Source organism: Mirounga leonina, unplaced genomic scaffold (genome assembly GCF_011800145.1).
Source record: "Mirounga leonina isolate KUSES-001 unplaced genomic scaffold, KU_Mleo_1.0 Mir_200, whole genome shotgun sequence".
Classification (NCBI taxonomy): Eukaryota; Metazoa; Chordata; class Mammalia; order Carnivora; family Phocidae; genus Mirounga; species Mirounga leonina.
The window spans coordinates 23,992,220-24,011,547 of NW_023270503.1; the positions used below are offsets into that span (position 1 = coordinate 23,992,220).

The window sequence follows — 19,328 nt, forward strand, 5'->3', positions numbered from 1 at the left end:
CAGGACCCAGGAGAGCAGTCAGCTCCCAGGCCCTGGGCGACCTCGAGGGAGCACCTCGATTCCCCAGGGAGGGGCCTGGTGGGCTTTCCTGCACGCACGGCCCCTGTTGCCCCACCAGCCCGCCTTCCTCATCCTCTGACTACAGTCTAGAGGCAGAACTCCTGGGTGGAATCCCAGCAAGAGAATGGACCATGGCTACCTCCTAGTGTCAAGACTCAAAGAATCATGTGGGGGCAGCCAGGATGGGAAGAAGAGCATCTGTGGATCATCAATGTCCTCATTAAGAGTCCAGCGGACTGAAAAATCCTGGGGTCCCACTAGATCCATTCTAAGGGTTCCTTCCTGCCTGCCTGCCCGCCTTCCACCCGTCCATCCTGACTTCCATTCATCCACAAACCTCCAACGCCCTCAGAGAGTGCCAGGCACCATTCCGAGCCCCGGGAATGGAGTGGACAGAAGCCCCTGCCTCCCTGGAGCTTCCGTTTGAGTGAGTGGTGTGTTAGAGACACAGGGAAGGGACTGTGCCCAGCGCATGCCTGGAATAGAGTAGGCGCTCACGGGTATTTGCTGAATGAGTAACTAAAGGCTCAGGGTGAATCAGAGGCGACACTGCAACAGTTCAGCTGGGGTGGAGAAAACAGAATCACTGTTCAACCGCTCCGCCACCATGCCCGGCCTCCCCGCTCCCTTCCTCCCCAGGGAGCCCTCCCGCCAGGGTCCCGAGTGAGGGTGGGAAGGGGCCCCTGGCTGCTCTGTGGAGAGCAGGCAGACGCCGGGCTCCGGGGCTGCCAACCTGGCACCGTGGCTTGGCGCGGGGCGCCCTCTGAAACAGCAAACTTCATGTCTCTAATTCAGCACTTCCTGTTTGTCTTGATATTATCTCTTGTCCTTGAAGCCTACAGGCCCAATCGGAGACGGGGCAAAGGACAGGAGCCTTGGGGACTCAGAGAGAGGGAGAGGCACGGCTTCTCCCCTGCAGGTTTCCAGGCTGTGCCCCCCGGCTGGCCAGAGGTCTAAGGTCTAACTAACCCTCCCGGGCATCAGTGAGGAGAGCCCACACTACAGGAACTTCCTAGATTCTGGGTTCTGGTCGTCATGGGTTCTTGGATCAGTGACACTCCTGCTCCTCCAGGACTCGGCTTTCTGAACGCTGCAGTAGAGGGAGAATTTGGGGTGGAAATCACCAAGCTGCACTGCCCTCTCTTTCTCATTGCCAACATGGCTGGGAAGTTCTTCTTGATGTCTAACTTCAGGACCTTTTATCAGCCTTTGGGGAAGAGCTCTGATTTGGGGTGAACAGTCTCAGGTTCCTGAATCAATACTGTAGGCGCTTTACAGATAGATGAACCTTCTTTCAGGTTTCGAAGTCTCCCTGGAACCAGCTGTCTCCCATAAAAACAGACCCTCACCCTGAGTGTGTCCACTATGCTAGGCATCGGGCTGACTGTCCTGTGGGTGGTAGGATCAGGGCAAATTCCAGACAGGCCCCCACCCCGGCCAGAGGGGTAGCCTCTGCCACCCCCAGAGCTCCAGGTAATAACCCAGGGGCCACGCCAGGCTCGCCAGCACCTGAGCCGCCGGCAGCACATAATGATGGGGGAGCTGGGCAGGCAGAGCCAACCCCTCAATCAGGAAGCAAATTAAAAAGGGGAGGAATCTCCCAGACAGACCACAACAATGAGACCGGCCCCCTTTCCAGGGCACTGCCCGCCCTCCCCACTACCTGCCTGATTTTGCCTGCCAGGTCCTGATACCAAGCCCTCCCCTCTAATTCCCCTCTCATGGGATCCTGCTGCAGGTTCTCTGGGAGACCCTGGTTGCAGGTTGGTGGCCGTGCCCAACTGGCCAGGACACGGGATGCGGGGCCTCTCGGTGCCTTGTTGCCAGCCTGATCTTGGATTCCTGAAAGGACACTGGGCACAGTGGGGGGTGGTGAAAGAGGAAGGGTCAAGGCACACTTTTCGGGCAGCATCTTGATGCCCACAAGGCAGACGATGGGTGGCTGTGACAAAGGGATTTATAGAAAACCCACCAACCTCCACCCTGGTAGCCCTTTATCCTCTGCAAAGGATGCAAATAAATCCAGTGCAACATATATTTACTGTACACTCCATACTAGTCACTGTATGAGATGCTGGGGGGTTGGTACAAAGATGACCAGAGAATGACCAGAGAAAATTCCAGTCTCCTGAGGGGCTCACAATCTGACACACACACAACTAATGCTATCACCCACTGGTGTTAAGCCCTCTGTATTTTAGGACTCTGGGACACAGAAAAGGGTAACTTGGAGAACTGCAGAAGGCTTCATGGAGGAGGGGGACATATGAGTTGGGCTTCAAAGGATCAATAGGAGCTCCTAGACAGAGAAATGAGGAAGAGCATTTAAGATAAGGAACATGATGTGTCATAAAAATGTGTGGACAGGGGCACCTGGATGACTCAGTTAAGTGACCAACTCTTGATTTCTGCTCAGGTCATGATCTTGGGGTTAGGGTTAGGGGTGAGACTGAGCCCTGAGTCAGGCTCCGCAGTCAGCGGGGAGTCTGCTTGAACTTCTTTCTCTTCCTCTGCCCTTCCTCCCCCTCTAAAGTAAATAAATAAATCTCAACAAAAAAACCTGTGGGCAATAAGAATAAGGTAGAAGCCCCCTGTGGCGGCCCCCGGGAGGGAGAGGGATGAAGCTGGAAGGTGGGCTGAGATCAGATGGGGAATGGGGCTTACCTTCCAGGCTGGAGGGTATGGACTTTCTCCTGTAGGTAATGGGAAGCTACTGAATGTTTTTGAGCTGAGGCATGACATAATCAGCCACGCTGGTGAGGATTTTAAGTGCCCAAGAGGGACAAAGAGGACTCTGCTGTTTCTGCCTCTGCTCTTCTCCACGGCTGCTGGCCCGCCGGTGCTTTCTCCCAACTCCCGCTCACTGTCCTTGCTCCCTTTACTCCAAACCTCCAACTCATTGTTCCAAGCAGGCTGACAGGGCAGAGCCCATCACCATCCCTCAGCTCTCACCCAAGCTCTGCAGGTCCCAGACATCCTGCTGGGTCCCTCCACCTCCATCACACAAGCAGGGGCCAGGGTGGGGGAGGGCGGCAGGGTGTGTGTGTGTGTGTGTGTGTGTGTGTGTGTGTGAATGTCAGGGAAGCTGGGCTCACTTCCTTCATGGATCTTTGGATTTCAAGGCCTCTGTTGTGTCTTCCCAGCTGACCCAGGCTTCTACCCTCACCGCTACCCTCCCCAGCTGAGGAGCTTCTGGAAGCCTTGATTCCAGGGAAACAATTTTCTAAATCATTCAGCCGTGGCTTATCCACCTTTCTCAGAGAAAGGTGCCCGGTGGAGTGCATGGCATTGAAGAGATTGCCCCTGCCCTCCAGGAGCCTACTGACCGGTGGGAAAGATAAGAAAACAATTCCATGGAAACGGGGCATGTGGCAATTAGTACTTGGGAAGTTCTGAGGAGCAAGCCAGTGATGTGCTAATAAGGGAAGAGCTCATTAGAGAAAGCAGGCTTTGAGCCAGGAGCTGGAAGGCTGATATGCTTTCCTGGGGCACAGATAGGGCAGCAGGGGCGAAAAGAGTTGGAGCAAAAGCAGGAAGGCTGGACATGTTTGGTGGCTGGACGTGCGGGGCTGGGCTGGAGGGTTTGTACAAGGACCAGTGGAGGTGGAGATTGCAAAGGGGACAGAGGCCAAATAGGGGGGTCTTCCCAGGTAGCACTGGGGAGCCACTGGAGGTGTTTAAGATGGAGAGGGCCAAGCCGGAGTGGCATTTCAGCATGATTCATCTGTTATTGGTTTATTTAAATAAAGGACAACTTAGGTGGTTGGGGAAGAAGTGGCAGAAACCCCATAGGAGACCTGAAAAATATTCCAGGGGAGAAGTAATTCCTGTCACCAAGTTGACACTTCCCTAGAATTTTCACAGACCAGTGCCCACTTCCAATTCCTTCCTCCCTTCATTCAACACATATTTATTAAGCACTTACTAAGTACCAGGAGCCATTTTAGGCTCTTTCTTCATTCCCCCCTCTGTCTTGCTGACTTTCGGATGAGAAGACAAAGGTAAACTCTCACCCACGGCATCTGGGGGACCTCAGCCCAGCCTCCTCGTCTCTACTTAAACTAATCCAGTAGCTTTGGTCTTTGGAGCAGGTATATGGGGAAAAAAATGAGAGAGCCACATGCAGTAAGGGTTTGTGGGGTGGTGTGAGGTAAGAAAGTTTGAGGTGGGGAAGGTGAGCAGCTGGGGCAGCAGAAAGCTGTTGGAGAATGGGAAGAGCAAAGTTGGCCATGGAGTGTGGAGGAGATGGGGTGCCTGGAGGAAGGAGGCTGGTAAGGAGGAGAAAGGTGGAGGACCAGAAGGAGGCAGGCCTCTGGGTGAGGATGGGGGCCAGGAGGGAGGGACAAACCCAAGAGCTGGAGGAGGAAGTATGGTCTTAGCTGCTAGAGGTGGGTGAGGGAGGAGGTGGGGGCTGGGAGGCGAGGGCAGAGGAAATGGGCCCAGGAGCTGGAGACAAAAGTCTGGGAGTCTGAGCCTCTGAGGAGCCACCTGGAAGGTGCAGGCAGCGGCAACATCAAACTTGGGATCCAGGGTTGGCTCTGGGAACGACTGCAGTTGGGGGAGGGCGTGGCTCCAGGGGGAGCTGAGAGCAAGAGAGGGGCCTGGATGCGCCATTAACCCCGCTGGCCTTCGGCCTCCTCCAGCACTCCTCCCCTTCCCTCTGAAGCCCAGACGCCACTCCAGAGCCCCATCCCCAGCACAGAGCTCCAGGCCCCCGCTGTGCCCACCACCAGCAGTCCTACCTCATCTCTCCCTCCCGCCCCTCATCGGTGGTGGGAAAGCACGTTGTTCAGTTGTTCCGGAGGTACGAATAGAAGAGGAAAGGGGGTCCCCTGCCAGATAGGGTCTGGGTCGTGTTAATAGCTCCTGTCTCAGCAAACCAGTCAGGGTCTCCATACACCCTTTACTGATCCAAAGGCTGGGGGAAGGGGTGTGGGCCAGCAGGTCCAGGCCAAGGACTGAGTCGTTTTCTCCCCCCCAACTCCCCCCACCCCAAGATTCTCCCATCTTTTGGACTGGACCTGCTACCTAAGCATATGGAACCGATTGAAAGAATTTGTATGCTCACCTTATAATTTATGCAAATCAACTCTGTAATTAACTATAATTTGGAGGCATCCTTTGGTATTTGAGACATTTATCCATGAGGAAATGCCCTAGTGATAATGCTCCCGTATTAACATTATTTACTCCACCTGTGTGGTCTCCCCAGCTTGTTTCCCCCCCTCACTCTGATTTTCTGGGCTGGAAGGTGGGGAGGGACAGGGAAGCCCCTCCCTGGAGCCTGCCACAGTCCTGACGCCTGGGTCCTCCGGGGGAAGTTGTGCTGGCCCTGTCCTGCCCACTTGGCCCAGGGCTGAAGGAAGGGGTGCAGCTCTGCCTCCCAAGTCCCCCGCCACCGCTCTACTCTCTCCCGCCTGATGGGTAGCTCTCTGCTGAGCTTTTTAGCGCTCTTCTGGGCTTCAGTGTTCTCATCTCTGAAATGGGGAGAGGAAGGACCTGTCAGGGCTTTTACAGGATAATTACTGAAAAGCTAATGAAGGGACTGGGAATCCCCAGTCTAGAGATTTCTGGGGGTGTAGGGGGAGGGGTGGGACAAGAGTTCAGGATGAAGGCGCCCTGACTCACCCTGTGCTAGACTCCGTGGGGGGAGGTGGCCCTCGAGGCGAAGTCACTGGGTCGTGTGCGGGTCCGGAAGGGTGCAGCAGTGCCTGGCCTCAGCACCAAGGGTGCTGGGCTACGGCTGAGCGTGAGATGTGACCCCTTGAAAAGGCTCCAGGCCATTCTGATGTGGCTCAGAGTTGCTAGCTTCAGAGAGCTCTGGGAAACCAGTCTTACTCTGTTTCATCTCCTTTCTCCTTCCTGGGCTGTTGTCCCCCTCTGCTCCAGGACATGCTCCTGTTAGCTGACAGGCCTAAACTTACAACCACCCTAAAATTAAGTTCATGTAAATGGTTGGGGATGTGGGGCCACCACCTAAATTCCGCTCCAGGCCCCATCTCCCTTTCCAGGCCGTATTCCCAGGCTTTTCACTCTCCTGGAGTCCCAGGATTCCTGAACTGTCTGTAAAAGTTCTTGGCTGGGCTCCGCCTCTGTTCTTAGGTGACCTCTTCTTGTCCAACCCAAGCTGCCCCACCCCATCCGAAGTCCGGGAGATGGTCTTGGTCTTCCCACTCCATTTCACAATGAGAGATCCCAGACCCAAAAAGTGGATTGTTTTGGATCCTGGGGGTTCCAAGTTGGAAAGTAACTGAAAAGGGGATGAAGGAAAGGAGAAGAGAGGCTCCGGCAGAGGTGGGAGAGCCCCACTTGAACAGCATTCTCTGATGGGGAGCTCCGCAGGGAGGGATCGATCGGCTAGAAGGGGGTGTGTGTGTCTCAAGTCTCTTAAAAGTGGTACTTCTTTCCTTCCCATCAAATTCATGGAGAAAACCTCAGAAGGAGGGAGATGGAATGTGGAGAGTTCCAGCCATCCAAGATCTCTCCGCTGGATCCTGTGAGAACCACTTTGTCCCTCCCCCACTGCCATCCAACCTCTGGGGAGGGAAGGAGGGAAGGAAGTCCTGTTCCTCCATTCCCCACCCCCAGCTGCCTCTTCTAGCTGAAATCCTACCTTCCTGGCAGACCTCAGAAACTCAGATCTCACCCCCTACCACTCCCCCAGGAGAGCCGGGGGCCACTGTTTCCTGGATTATCCTAAAAGCTTCCGAGAGGCCGTGAGGACTTGGCAACAGCCCTGCCCACGACTCTCACCTCCCCCCTCTGGCTCTGGCTGTCGCCTCCTTTATAAAGCCTGGCTCTCCCATCACCCGCACTTGCCCCTCACTGCTGCTGCCAGCTCTGGGCTCCATGGACTGGTAAGAGGGGCCATTCCCTGTCCAGTTCAGGGGGCAAGAGGATCAAGTCTCCACTCTAGAGGGATCATTGAGAAGGGTTTGGAAAGCTTGATTCTCTCTGTATCTGGGAGGAAGAGATAAGAGGGAGATCCTGGGGGGATCTATATGGAGAACCAAGGAGGATTCCTTTGGACGTCTTTGGACTGGGCCAGGCTGAGATGTGGGGGAGAAGTGGAGTGGTCATTAATTGACAGCCAGGGGCTTCACTCTGAGAGAAAAGATGGGCAGATATTAATAGACCCACAGGGCACACACTGGCCACATGGAAGTTCGTGCATGATAGAACACCTGCAGAAGTGGTAAAGGAGAAACCTCTGTGCATATCTCATGGGGAACTCCCTTTATGATGGAGGAGGGGGGGCAGACACCCCACCTCCAAACCCCTGGTACACACAGGCATGATGGGTACACACATGCACCTGTGCATACACACACACACGTACCCCAGCATACAGATGCACTGGCCTCAGCTGGTTTCATCTTTTAGACCAAAAACAGATGTGGACGCTAGTGATATTTGGATAATATTGAATTTGGATAATAGAATTAGTGTCCAGTGTAGTGCCCGGCCCTAGGTAAACCCTCAGTAAATGTTGGCTGAATGAATAGAGATGCATGAAAGAGAACCATTTTGGCCCCAGCTCTGGATTCTGTCCAGTTTCCTAGGAACATGGGAGGGCAGGGTAGGAAGAGGGACGGAAAGGAGGAATGTGTTGGTGTCCAGGATCATTAGTTTGCAGGTTTCCAAGTGCAGCCTGAAGGTGGGGGTGGGAAGTGGAGAAGAAGAGTGAACAACCAGGAATTAGGAGACTGGGATTCTGGGCCCTGCTCTGCTTCTAACTTTCCGATGACTTTGAGCTACTTGCCTCCCTGTTCTGGGGTTCAGTTTTCCTACCAGTAAAATGAGGACTTGCACAAGACCATTTTTATAGGCAGACCAGCTTTGATATTTTCCTAGCGCGGTCTCCATAGAAGGACAACTGAGGTTTAGAAAGGGCCACAGATAAAGCTGTGGCTTGTCCCAGCAATCCAAGATGGGACCAGTTTGTCCTATTAAAGGCAGGATCATGGATGGCTTTGATCTGGACATCAGCTGAAGAATGCTATCCTCTTTACCTTCAGCATTTAGGGGAGCCGGACTCCCGGGGCCCAGCAGCGCTGCTGCCCCAGCGAGGCCAGATGGAGTGGCAGACAGAACAGGGCTTTGGAGCCTGACAGATCTGGACTCAGTTTCCTTCTCTGTCTCGTTTAATAGTTCTGTAATCTTGAGCAGGTCATTGAACTTCTTTGATCCTTGGCAGAATTCCTCATCTGTATAATGGGAACAATAATAACAACTTTGCGGCATGCCCATGAGAATTCGAGATATATTTTTTTAAGATTTTATTTGACAGAGGGGCGCCTGGGTGGCTCAGTCGGTTAAGTGTCTGCCTTCGGCTCAGGTCATGATCCCAGGGTCCTGGGATCGAGCCCCGCATCGGGCTCCCTGCTCTGCAGGAAGCCTGCTTCTCCCTCTCCCACTCCCCCTGCTTGTGTTCCCTTTCTCGCTGTGTCTCTCTGTCAAATAAATAAATAAAATCTAGGGAGCGCCTGGGTGGCTCAGTCGTTAAGCGTCTGCCTTCAGCTCAGGTCATGATCCCAGGGTCGTGGGATCAAGCCCCGCATCGGGCTCCCTGCTCGGCGGGAAGCCTGCTTCTCCCTCTCCCACTCTCCCTACTTGTGTTCCCTCTCTCGCTGTGTCTCTCTCTGTCAAATAAATACATAAAATCTTTAAAAATAAATAAGTATATATATAAATAAAATCTTAAAAAAAAAAGATTTTATTTGACAGAGAGAGACAGTGAGAGAGGGACCATAAGCAGGGGGAGTGGGAGAGGGAGAAGCAGGCTCCCTGCTGGGCAGGGAGCCCGATGCTGGGCTCGATCTCAGCACCCTGGGATCATGACCCAAGCCGAAGGCAGACGCCCAACGACTGAGCCACCCAGGCGCCCCCAAAACAGATATCATTTTTAGAGATTTTATTTATTTATTTCAGACAGAGAGAGCACAAGCAGGGGGAGAGGCAGAGGGAAAGGGAGAAGCAGGCTCCTGGCTGAGCAGAGAGCCTGATGCAGACTCAATCCCAGGACCCTGGGATCATGACCTGAGCCAAAGGCAGACGCCTAATGACTGAGCCACTAAGGTGCCCCTCATGATATTTGTGTAAAGTACCTGGAACATAGTAGATGCTCAGTAAATAAATGGTGGTCTTGAGTAGGAGACTAACCTGCTCCAGGTGCAGAATGATTGCTGAGTATAAATGAGGTGTGAGAAGAGGGGTGGCAGGATTGGACACTTGTGGCAAAATCTATTTACCCCTTTGGGGAAATGAGGGAGAAAGACCAGAAATGGTCCAAGTCCTGGGCAAAATCTCAGTTTGTGTGGGAGATGAGGTGGGCAGCATTGCTCAATTTTGAGAAGACATAAGAATACTGGGCAGTGGTGATATTGGCAGTCAAGTCAACGTCAGACCAGGGGCACTGTTTAGTAGGAAACCATCTGGCAAGTGGAAAATTGGAAAGGACTGGAATCAGAAGAAGGCAAGTAGAGGGGGACCTGGAAGAAAGATAGCACCCTGAGTCAGAGGCAGAATGCTAGGCACGACAGGAAAGCAGGATGGCTGGGTTTTCTGAGACAACTGTATTAGGCACCACAGGCAGATGGAGGGTCTTTGCTCCTGGGAACCCTAGGTGGCTGCCAGTCAGGGCTGGGTGGGGTTGAAGGGGACCTGGGATAAAAGCGGGGTGGGAAGTCTACCATCCGGGGCCTGGACCCCTTTCCCTGTTGCTTTCCAAGGAAAGAGCAGAAGGAGCCAGGAAGATAAGATAATCTGGTGCCTAGAAAAAAAAATGGGATGGGGGGGACTCAGATCCCTGCTTAGATCCCTTAAGAGCAGTAGCTTCAGGAATAGCCAGAGGCCAGTGGGCTGCAGGGAGGAAGGAGGCAGAGAATGCCTATGGGTCAAATCAGACTTAACACAGGGGCCTGAGTCACAGGCTCTGTTCTGGATGTGGCTGTGAACAGAGATAAAACCATGTCGATAGAGAGCTGTCAATGTGGCAGTGGCCACAAAGATCCAGAGCAGTGCTTGAGAACCTACATCGCTGGGGTCTGAGTGTCCGGAAGAAGGAAATGCCACTGATCAGAAAGTACAATCCCGGACATTGCCACAGCTCCTCCAGGCTTCCCAAGCGCCTGTCTTTTACCCTGCAGGGCAGCTGCTCTAACTGCATTCTAACCCAGGGGGAAACTGAGGCTCAGAGCAACCTGACCCACCAGATCAGCTTAGCAAGTCCAGGGCCGGGGCGAGAATTTAGGTCCACCAACTTCCAGTCCAAAGATCTTGTGAATATACCTTAATCCAATAAACATTTGCTGGGAACCCCACTTATTTAATGATTATAACAACATCTTCCCTTTACTGTGAGCTTACCGGGGGACCCAGGGGCTAAGTATTTTAGGTACAGCAATTACTTTAAGCCCCGGGAAAGTCTCCCAACTTGAACTCAGGTGGCCCAGATGAAGAAATTGAGTCTTAGAACAGAGGGAGACAAACCGACGAATCAGACATTGACTCTGGATATAAGACCGTGTGTGTTTGGTGGTGGTGGTGGGGAACTATGCAGGCAAAGGCTGCTTTTCAAGGGGCTTGTGGATTCAGTTTAGTCGTTTTGTAGTGGCACTTCGAGAACGTCCCCAACGGAAATTCGAGCCGTGTAGAGCGATGGTGATGGAAATCGAGGCTATAGAGGTGAGATTGAATCATCCTTAATTCTGGTCCTGCTGTGCGTGATAGACTGTCAAGACAAAAAACGAAATTTAAAAAGCCGATGGCAGAGCGCGTAGGGAAAGCCAAACAGCGCAAAGAAAAAAAAAATATGGAAATCGATCAGAATTCCCCTGCAAGAAAGGAGTCACTTCGGGAGGTCAGCGCGGCGGGGAGGAGGCACTGATCGGGAAGGGAGCATCGGACTCCCCGGGTGCACAGGCCAGGCGGGCGAGGAGGAGGAGGAGCTCCTCTCCGCCACCCGCGCTTGCTATCTCCACCAACTGGGACCTGGAGAGAGGTTTTTCGGTGGGCGCCGTGAGCGCCCTGAAATTTTGCCAGAATGGTGCATTATGTATGTGCATTTGTTTTCCTTAAAGGAATCCCAGATTCTTCCCCAAACTTCAGAACCTTGGGTTTAGACATTCAGGTGAGAATCGTGGCCAATGGGTCGATCAATTCTTTCCAGAAGTGTCCCTTCCCAGGGCCATTCTGGCGCCTGCCCCAACTTTCAGAGCCGGGTGCGCAGGAGGGGGCAAAGGTGGAGGGCGTACGGAGGCTGAGCAGCTCCCGGACCGAGGGGGTCGCGTATTTGAAAGATGGACTTAGGACGCGCTGGGGTTGCTGCCCAAGGGGAGATGGGGAGTGAGACCTGAAGGGGGCCTGGGAGACGAACAGGGGCAGGCAGGGGGAAACAGGGCAAGTGGAGGAGCAGGGGAGTGGGCAGAGGAGAAGAGGAGGCCACCCGAAAAAGGCGAGTGACCGGAGAGGAAGAGGCAGAAAGCCGGGGCGAAAAGGCCGGGGGAGGATGGTGGTGGCGGAGAGAAGCGGCGCGGGGCGAATGGTGAAAGAGGGCGGCAGCCCAAAGTTCTCACGGCCTAGGCCTGGGGTAGACCGGACACATCCTTGGCGCTCAGTCGTTTCCCTTTCCTCTCGGTACCCGGGGCAGCGCCGCGCGGCCGGGCGGGTGGCTCGAGCGCGGAGGAAGCAATCGCCGCCCAAGGGACGCTCCTAATCGCCCCGAGGACGCGCCCCCTTCTCCAGGCCCCCAGGGTCTGAGTCCCGCGTCCCCCGGCAGACTCAGCTGGCTCCGGGGCAGTTTTGCACCCGAGGGGCGGGTCTCGGAGCCTGGGAAACGCTCCGCCCAGGACCCCCGCCCGAGGAGCGGAGGAGCCGGGGAGGGGCGAGGGAGGGGCGGGAGGCGACCTAGTTAGCGAGCCCGCCCCCTCTCCGCCGGCCCGGCCGCGCGGGCCTCCCGTCCGGCCGAGCCCGCAAGGGTTAAAGGCGGCGGCAGGTGAGGTGGGCGGGGCCGCGGACTCGGGGAAAAAGGAGCGCAGGGCAGAGGATGAAGGCAGAGAGCGCGGGTGAGTCACGGGCGGAGCTGGCCTCGCTCCCTCGCTCGCTCCCTGGCTCCCGCCCGCCCTCCGCCCTCCCGCCGGCCCTCCGCCCCTCCTCCGCCGCCCGCAGCCGGGTCTGGTCGCGGCCCGCGCTCGTCTTCGGCTCCTGCCCCTCGCCGCTGGAGAGCCCGCCGGCGCGCAGGGCCCATGAGCGCCCGTCGGTAGCGCGCCAGCCTGCGGTGCCCGGAGCCCGAGCGCAGCCTCGAGGTAGGAGCCAGGGTCGGGGCGGCGAGGGGTGCGCGCTCCGGGGATCCTCTCGGAAAGATCCTCTCGGCGCCCCGAACTCGCCGCAGCCTCCGGTGGCCTTGGGGGAGGTGGTTCTAAAGAATCCGAGGGGCTTAGAGTCCCGGCCGAGCGACAACTGGGCGGAAGGGCGAGACGAGGGACCGAGGAGGCTGAAAACCGGGGAAACTGGAGCGACTGGGACAACCGGAGGACTGGAACCTTGAGGACTGGGAGTACGGAAGTCCTGACCACCTGAGCGCCGGTGATCGGGAGAGGGAGACGGCGGAAGGGGGTTAGAAGGGTGTCTCTACCCGGCTTCCTGCGTTGGGGAGCGGGAAGCCGAGAGTGTGTGTCCAGCTGTCCCGAAAACTTGCAGGCAGGCCATTGCATCCCAGGGCTGGACTCCCTGGCTCTGCGTCGGGAGAGGCCACTCTGGAGCCTGGGTCGTTAGCGTCCCCACCCCCTAGTCCCTGGGGCAGTTCCCAGACACTAAAAGCTATTAGGGTCCCAGGCCTCGCTGCTCCCGCCCAGCCCCTTCTGGGCCGCCCCGCCTGGGCCTGAGGCTCCATTCCTGCTGCTTCACCCTGTTCCTTTCTTGTGGTAAGGCAGCTGGAGCCTGAGTAGGCGCCCCAGTTCCCCTCCCCCCCCAAACTACCAGGGCCAAAGGTGGTAGGGTCAGCCCTGCTGTGGGAAGAAGCCCCTGGCCTAACCCACCGCACCTCCTCCCCCACCATCAGAGGAGGCCAGGCACACAAACTCTGCACTTGAAGTACCGGGGCAGGGAAAGATAATGTGGTTAAGAACGGGGTGGATGTCTTTAGGTTGCTGACAGTTTAGGGAAAGGGTAACAGACGGGGAGTCCAGAGACCTGGTTCACAGAGGTACATACAGTCCATATCGGTTGATTGAACAAGTAAATGAATGTCTGTTCAAGTCACTTCTCCGAATACTGCCTCTGTTTCTTTTTTAAAATCAGAGGGTTGGCCTGAAGCAGTGGTTCTCAACACTTGGCTGCATATGGGAACCATCTGCAGAACTCCTAAAAATGATCCATGCCTAGAATGCACCCCTTTCTATAATCTCTTGGGGTAATTCGTAGTTTCTGTGATTCTGGTTTTTCTTGTTGCCCTTCGCTGTCCCCACTTTCACTCTGTATCCTTTAACGGGGTGACAATTTTACCTTCCTGAGCTGGTTAGTAAGCTCTTCTCTGGCTGGCCCCCTTCTCGGGGGAAGCTGACCTCCTCTCAGCTTCACATCTGAGTCTCCCCTAGATTGGAGGAGGGCATGGGTAGCCTCCAGACAGCCGGCTGGCGCCTGTGTGGGTCAGGACAGGAGAGGAGGCTTAACTTTCTCTGGGAACTGGCACTGTGGCTGCCCCCCAGGGAGGTGAAGTCCCTGCCTGAGGGGAAGGGGTGGGGGCCAGGCATGGGTTTGGTGGGGCCCTGGCAAGCCGGGCAGGCAGAGAGCTGAGGCGAATGGTACAGAACAGTGAAATGCTCTTCCTCACTGAACATGCCTCAGGGATGGAATGAGGTCTCTTTCTCCAATATCTCAGAACTTGCTTTGGGCTTTGGAAAGTCAAGTCACCTCAAGCTTTGAGTTCCAGAAACAGACCACCACCCTCTCCTCATCTGTGTCCTGAGTTAAACTAGGGAAGCAGAGTTGGGTCTAGGCCCTCTCCACTGGGGGTGGCGGCCGGTCTGCAGGGGGTAAATGCCACCGCTCTTTGTGCTGGCCTGGGCACCCGGGGTGGGGATGGTTCTAGCACTGTACTGTAGGTGCATCTGACCCACCAGCCTGGGACCAGCCCAACTCTCAGGATGAGCTGGGTCGGGTAGGAGGGATCAGCTAGCAGAAGGTCAACTTCCCCCCTTGGCTGAGACCCTCACACTCTCAACCCTTCCTAGCACTTCCAAATTCTGTTTACTGGTCTTTAGTCTCCACTCAGAGGTGTGTTCCTCTTTTTCACCTGCTGTCCAGCCGCAGAGGAGCACTTCGAGGGGATCTGGGTCAGGACTAAAAGTGAGTTGGTTACTTTACTCACTTCACCTCTTCTTTGCCTCCTTTAGGTCCCACCTGAGGTGCCCCTGACCATCCCTGTTCCTCACCCCACCCCGGATCCCGGCAATGCTAACCGCTGTCTGCGGCTCTCTGGGCAGCCAGCACACGGACGCGCCCCACGCCTCCCCGCCGCGCCTCGACCTGCAGCCTCTCCAAACATACCAGGGCCACACGAGCCCGGAGGCCGGGGACTACCCCTCCCCGCTGCAGCCTGGAGAGCTGCAGAGCCTCCCGCTGGGCCCTGAGGTGGACTTCTCACAGGGCTATGAGCTGCCGGGGGCCTCCTCTCGGGTAACCTGCGAGGACCTGGAAAGCGACAGTCCCTTGGCCCCGGGACCCTTTTCCAAGCTCCTGCAGCCGGACATGTCACACCATTACGAATCGTGGTTCCGGCCAACTCACCCAGGCACTGAGGATGGCTCGTGGTGGGACCTTCATCCGGGCGCCAGCTGGATGGACCTCCCCCACACTCAGGGCGCGCTGACCTCACCCGGCCACCCCGGGGCGCTGCAGGCTGGCTTGGGGGGCTACGTCGGAGACCACCAGCTTTGTGCCCCGCCGCCCCACCCACACCCGCACCACCTCCTCCCGGCCGCGGGAGGGCAGCACCTCCTGGGGCCTCCCGACGGGGCTAAGGCCTTGGAAGCGGCCGCCCCCGAGTCCCAGGGGCTGGATTCCAGTCTGGACGGGGCAGCCCGGCCCAAAGGCTCCCGGCGCTCAGTGCCCCGCAGCTCCGGCCAGACCGTCTGCCGCTGCCCCAATTGCCTGGAGGCGGAGCGACTGGGGGCTCCGTGCGGGCCCGACGGCGGCAAGAAGAAGCATTTGCACAATTGCCACATCCCGGGCTGCGGGAAAGCCTACGCCAAGACGTCGCACCTGAAGGCGCACCTGCGCTGGCACAGCGGCGACCGCCCCTTCGTGTGCAACTGGCTCTTCTGCGGCAAGCGCTTCACGCGCTCCGACGAGCTGCAGCGCCACCTCCAGACCCACACGGGCACCAAGAAGTTCCCCTGTGCGGTCTGCAGCCGCGTCTTCATGCGCAGCGACCACCTGGCCAAACACATGAAAACCCACGAGGGCGCCAAAGAGGAGGCTGCAGGGGCGGCCCCGGGCGAGGGCAAGGCCGGCGGAGCGGTGGAGCCCCCCGGGGGCAAAGGCAAGCGGGAGGCCGAGGGCGGCGCGGCTCCCTCCAACTGAGCTGCTCCCGTCCCGCCCCCCACGCTGGTCTCCCCTGGGGGCATCAGAGGAGATTTCCCCGCCCCCGCCCCCCCCCCGCCGGCATGACGCCCTTGGGGGGCGACTTGAGTCCGAGGAGAAGGTGGTTATTTATTGAGGGGGAGGAAAAGTGGTGCGGGGTCAGGGGGACCGGGCGCTAGGGTTTTCTTTAGTCTCTGGGGCTGGACGAGATGTGTTTGGCTGGGCTGGGAGGAGCTGCGCATGCCCCTCCGTCCTCCCCTTCCTCACTACTTCGCTCCTGTGTCCGGGCTGGGGGGTTGGGGTGGGGTACCCCTACCGCGGCTGGAGGGCGGAGGGGACCTGCTGGAAGAGACGGCGCGTCCCCGGAGCAGAGAGGAGTGGGGCCGCCGCGGGCGCTGGGGGTAGCTGTCCGGACACGTCCTTAGCGCCTGGGAACCGGGACATAAAAGTGCCTCTGGACCCGCCCTGCGGCCCAGGTCCCTTTCATCCCCCTTATAGTGCTTCTATCCTTATGGTTTCCCGAGGGAGAGCTGAGGTGGGGTAGGGGAGACAGGGGTCCCCCCTTAGGGAGGGGTCTCTATCTGGTTGGGAGGGTTGTTGCTGTAGAAATAACTCCTTTGATGTGCCTCCTGATTAACCCTTCCAAACCCACTCTGATGGAGCCATGAAGGAAGAGGGGAAGAGGCCAGAATCGAGAGCAGTGGGGTGCAGGAGGGAGCTAGACTGGGACGGGGAGGGCAGAAAGTCCCCTTCCAAAATGAGAGAAAGGGATTTGGTGGGGCAATGGAAGGAATTAACCCCTTACCTCTCTAACTCGGATTCAGTCCTTAACTCATGGTTTTTATGGGAAAAAAAAAAAAAGTTCAGTATAGTTCACATTCCCCCTCTGTTACCTGATCTAGGTTTTCAAGGCAACCGGAAGCCCCGGCCCTCACCCTAGAATTGATGTAGTTCCTCATCCTGGGTCCCCGCCCCCATCATTTGCCTTCCCCTTAGGGATGGAAGGAAAAGGGTTACCTGGGTTGCCTGGGGGAGTAGGTGGGGTGTCCCAGCAGAGGGACCTCCAGTGGTCCCCACTCAGAGAAGAGGACTCTGCCTCTGCCCAGCCATCTTCTATTCACTGAGAAGCTCAGGCCCACTCTTTCTTTTCTCTCCCCTCCCCTTTCTCTGCTGCCTGCAAGCCTTGGCCCTCCTGTAGAGTATGTGTTAGGAGGCTCCTTTCTCCTCATCTCAATTCTGGGCAGGGGAACTCCCCTTCCATATGAAGGAGGTGTTCTCCCACTGGAAGGGGTCTGCCTTCTGAGGTGATGTCCAGGAAGCTGTCCTTGTCCCCTTCTTTAGATGCTAGAGATACATCCTGATTTTGATCTTGGGGTGAGGACTGGGGAGGGGAGAGCCTCACAGGGGTGGAGCCAGGCAAAGGGAAGGAAGCTGATAGGGGTAAGGATCTGGAACTAGTACCCTTTCCAAAGCTAGAGGTAGAGGCCCTAAGATTCCCTCTGACCTCCCTTGACCTTGCCCCTCTTTCTCCACCCAGAGCCCTATGCAAGGATTAGTTGTGTATTGACTTTTAAGTTATAAGCAAAAGGTATTTTATTTAATATTAGGGCATGTGTGTGTGCATGTTGTTTGTACCTGTGTGTGCATGTGTGTGTGTTTCTCTACTGAGCCTGGGGTCTCCAGCTGGAGAGACCCCACCTTATTCACCCCGTCCAAAGTCCTAGGGCTTAGGCCCACAGCATCTCTCCCTCCCTTGGGGATGCTGGAGCCCAGTCCCAGGACTGGGAGCTAAATGGGAAGTGGGTCTGGGGTCTGGTTAGGAATATGCGTTTGCAAAGAAGGGAGCCCTTCTTAGAAGGGACAGGGTGACTCTCCCTGAGAGACCATGGGCCTGGGGTAGTTTAAGAAGTAATGTTCTTTCTTTTTGCTCCCTCTTTTCCCTACCTCTTGCTATGCCAACCAGAGGTCCCTTTCCTTGTCGAGAGGGTTGGGGGCAGGAGAGAGTTGGCAGTACCGCAGGTTGCCTGGCCAGGTGGAGACAGGGGGAGAGAGGGAGGGCCCTGTGGGTGTGGGATGCCTTTCTCCTCCACCCATCGAAACCAGCCACCCCCTCCCTGTGCCACCAGGACAGCCTTCCCCAGTGACCACTGTAAGGGGAACTCCCGAATGGGTGTTGGGGCGGCAGGGGGGGACACTGATGTTCCCCCTATGGAGGCCTTGAGCTCTAAGGGTGCGGGTGAGGGCTTTGGATGGGTTTTCTTCTGCTCCCCTCCTTAATAGATCTAGGTTGCTTGGCTGTCTACCCCCTTGTAGGCAGCCCCCTAGAGGAGAAATGTAGGATTTTTTTTCCCTTTAACTGCTGTGAACCCCCTTTGGGGGGGGAGGAGGAGGAAGAAACAGCCTGTGTTTTTTATGCCATAATAAAGTCATCAACCACATCATTGCTTCATTTGTTTTCCAGCTCTTGTTTCATTTTTGACTCAGTGTCTCTCAGCAGTGAGGACCAGGCCGGCTGCAGGGTGGGGTGGACACTTCCTTTGATCCCGCAGCCCTGCTGCAACCTCTCCTCCCTTTGTTTGGGGCAGAGCCAAGCTGATGGAAGGGTCAGACCCTTCCCCAGGAGGTGGCTGGTGCCGGAGGAGGGAGGAGCTCCCTCAGGGTTGATAGCTGGGCTAACTGTCCCTCCCTGGGGATGAGAAGGTTCTAGATATTTCCTGCCTCCCGCACATATAAGCCCCCTCTTTGCCCTCCCCTTCCAAGAACGCCGGTTCCCTGCCTTGCCCCGGAGAACCAGCCTCCCGGCTCGGTCACCCCGCCCCCGTGGGGGTGTGATCGATCCCTCTGGCTGTGAGCGAGGCGGGGGTGACTGACAGCGATTTCTTCACCCAGGATGATCCTATCAGGGACGAGGCGATGAAAGGCAGCCAAGATATCTGATGGGCTCCGGCCCAGCTGGAAAGTATGAGGGAAGGATCCTACTGCAACTCCCAGCTAGAGGGCTCGCCACAGTTACACAAACCCAGTGCGCACCAACGCACCCTCACCGGACCCACCGGGCGGCCTGGGATGTGCAGAAACGCCCATCTGTACATACTCTCCCAGGCTGCCCAATGCCTGCTACTCAGGTGCCTGATGCAGGTGAAATGAGTAAAAAAATCTCATGAGTCCAGAGGCCAAAGCTAGGCAGGTTGACAGCAGAGCAGTTTCAGGCTCCAAAAGGGTGTTCTTTCACCTTCCCAGCCTACATTTTGGCCACAATTATCTTCCCTAGTGGGATTCCTGTTTCCCCCACTCCACCCCTAACCCAGTTGCCTGGAGCCAAATCTGGTACCCACATTGGCTCATTGCATCACCTGTTTGGGAGAATCTGGGGTCACAAAGTTTAAGGCCACTTTGGGATGGGAGGGTATCAGCCTGATTTAGGGGTTACAGATGGAAGCAGACTGGTTTTGGGGGAGTAGCTCTTTGCTTTCTCTTGCTCCTGGATTTAGAAGCCCCAGAGGAGGAGGGGCAGGCCTGTGTTCCCGTGACCTCTTGTCGGCCCCACTCCGTGGGGCGCCTCTTTTGTCTTCTTGGTTCTGTGGAACTTAGACCCCAGGAACCTGGGAGCCCTTTCCTCCTGTAGCCCATCGCTGCCCCCAGGGACAGGAGGGCAGCTGTGGGGCTGGCTGGGCCTGTCTGGGCAG

At 56.5% G+C, this 19,328-nt stretch overlaps 1 protein-coding gene across 5 annotated transcripts in view; it reads left to right on the plus strand.

Moving 5' to 3' along the window:
• SP6 (Sp6 transcription factor) overlaps nt 1-15,642 on the plus strand; it is a 73,959-nt gene extending 58,317 nt beyond the window's left edge. For all 5 annotated transcript variants that reach the window (XM_035026956.1, XM_035026959.1, XM_035026957.1 and 2 more), the window contains one exon: nt 14,454-15,642. In XM_035026956.1, coding sequence (XP_034882847.1) covers nt 14,512-15,642 — 1,131 coding nt within the window. In that variant the 5' untranslated portion in view covers nt 14,454-14,511. The remainder of the gene's footprint in view (nt 1-14,453) is intronic.
• Nucleotides 15,643-19,328: the final 3,686 nt, after the last annotated feature.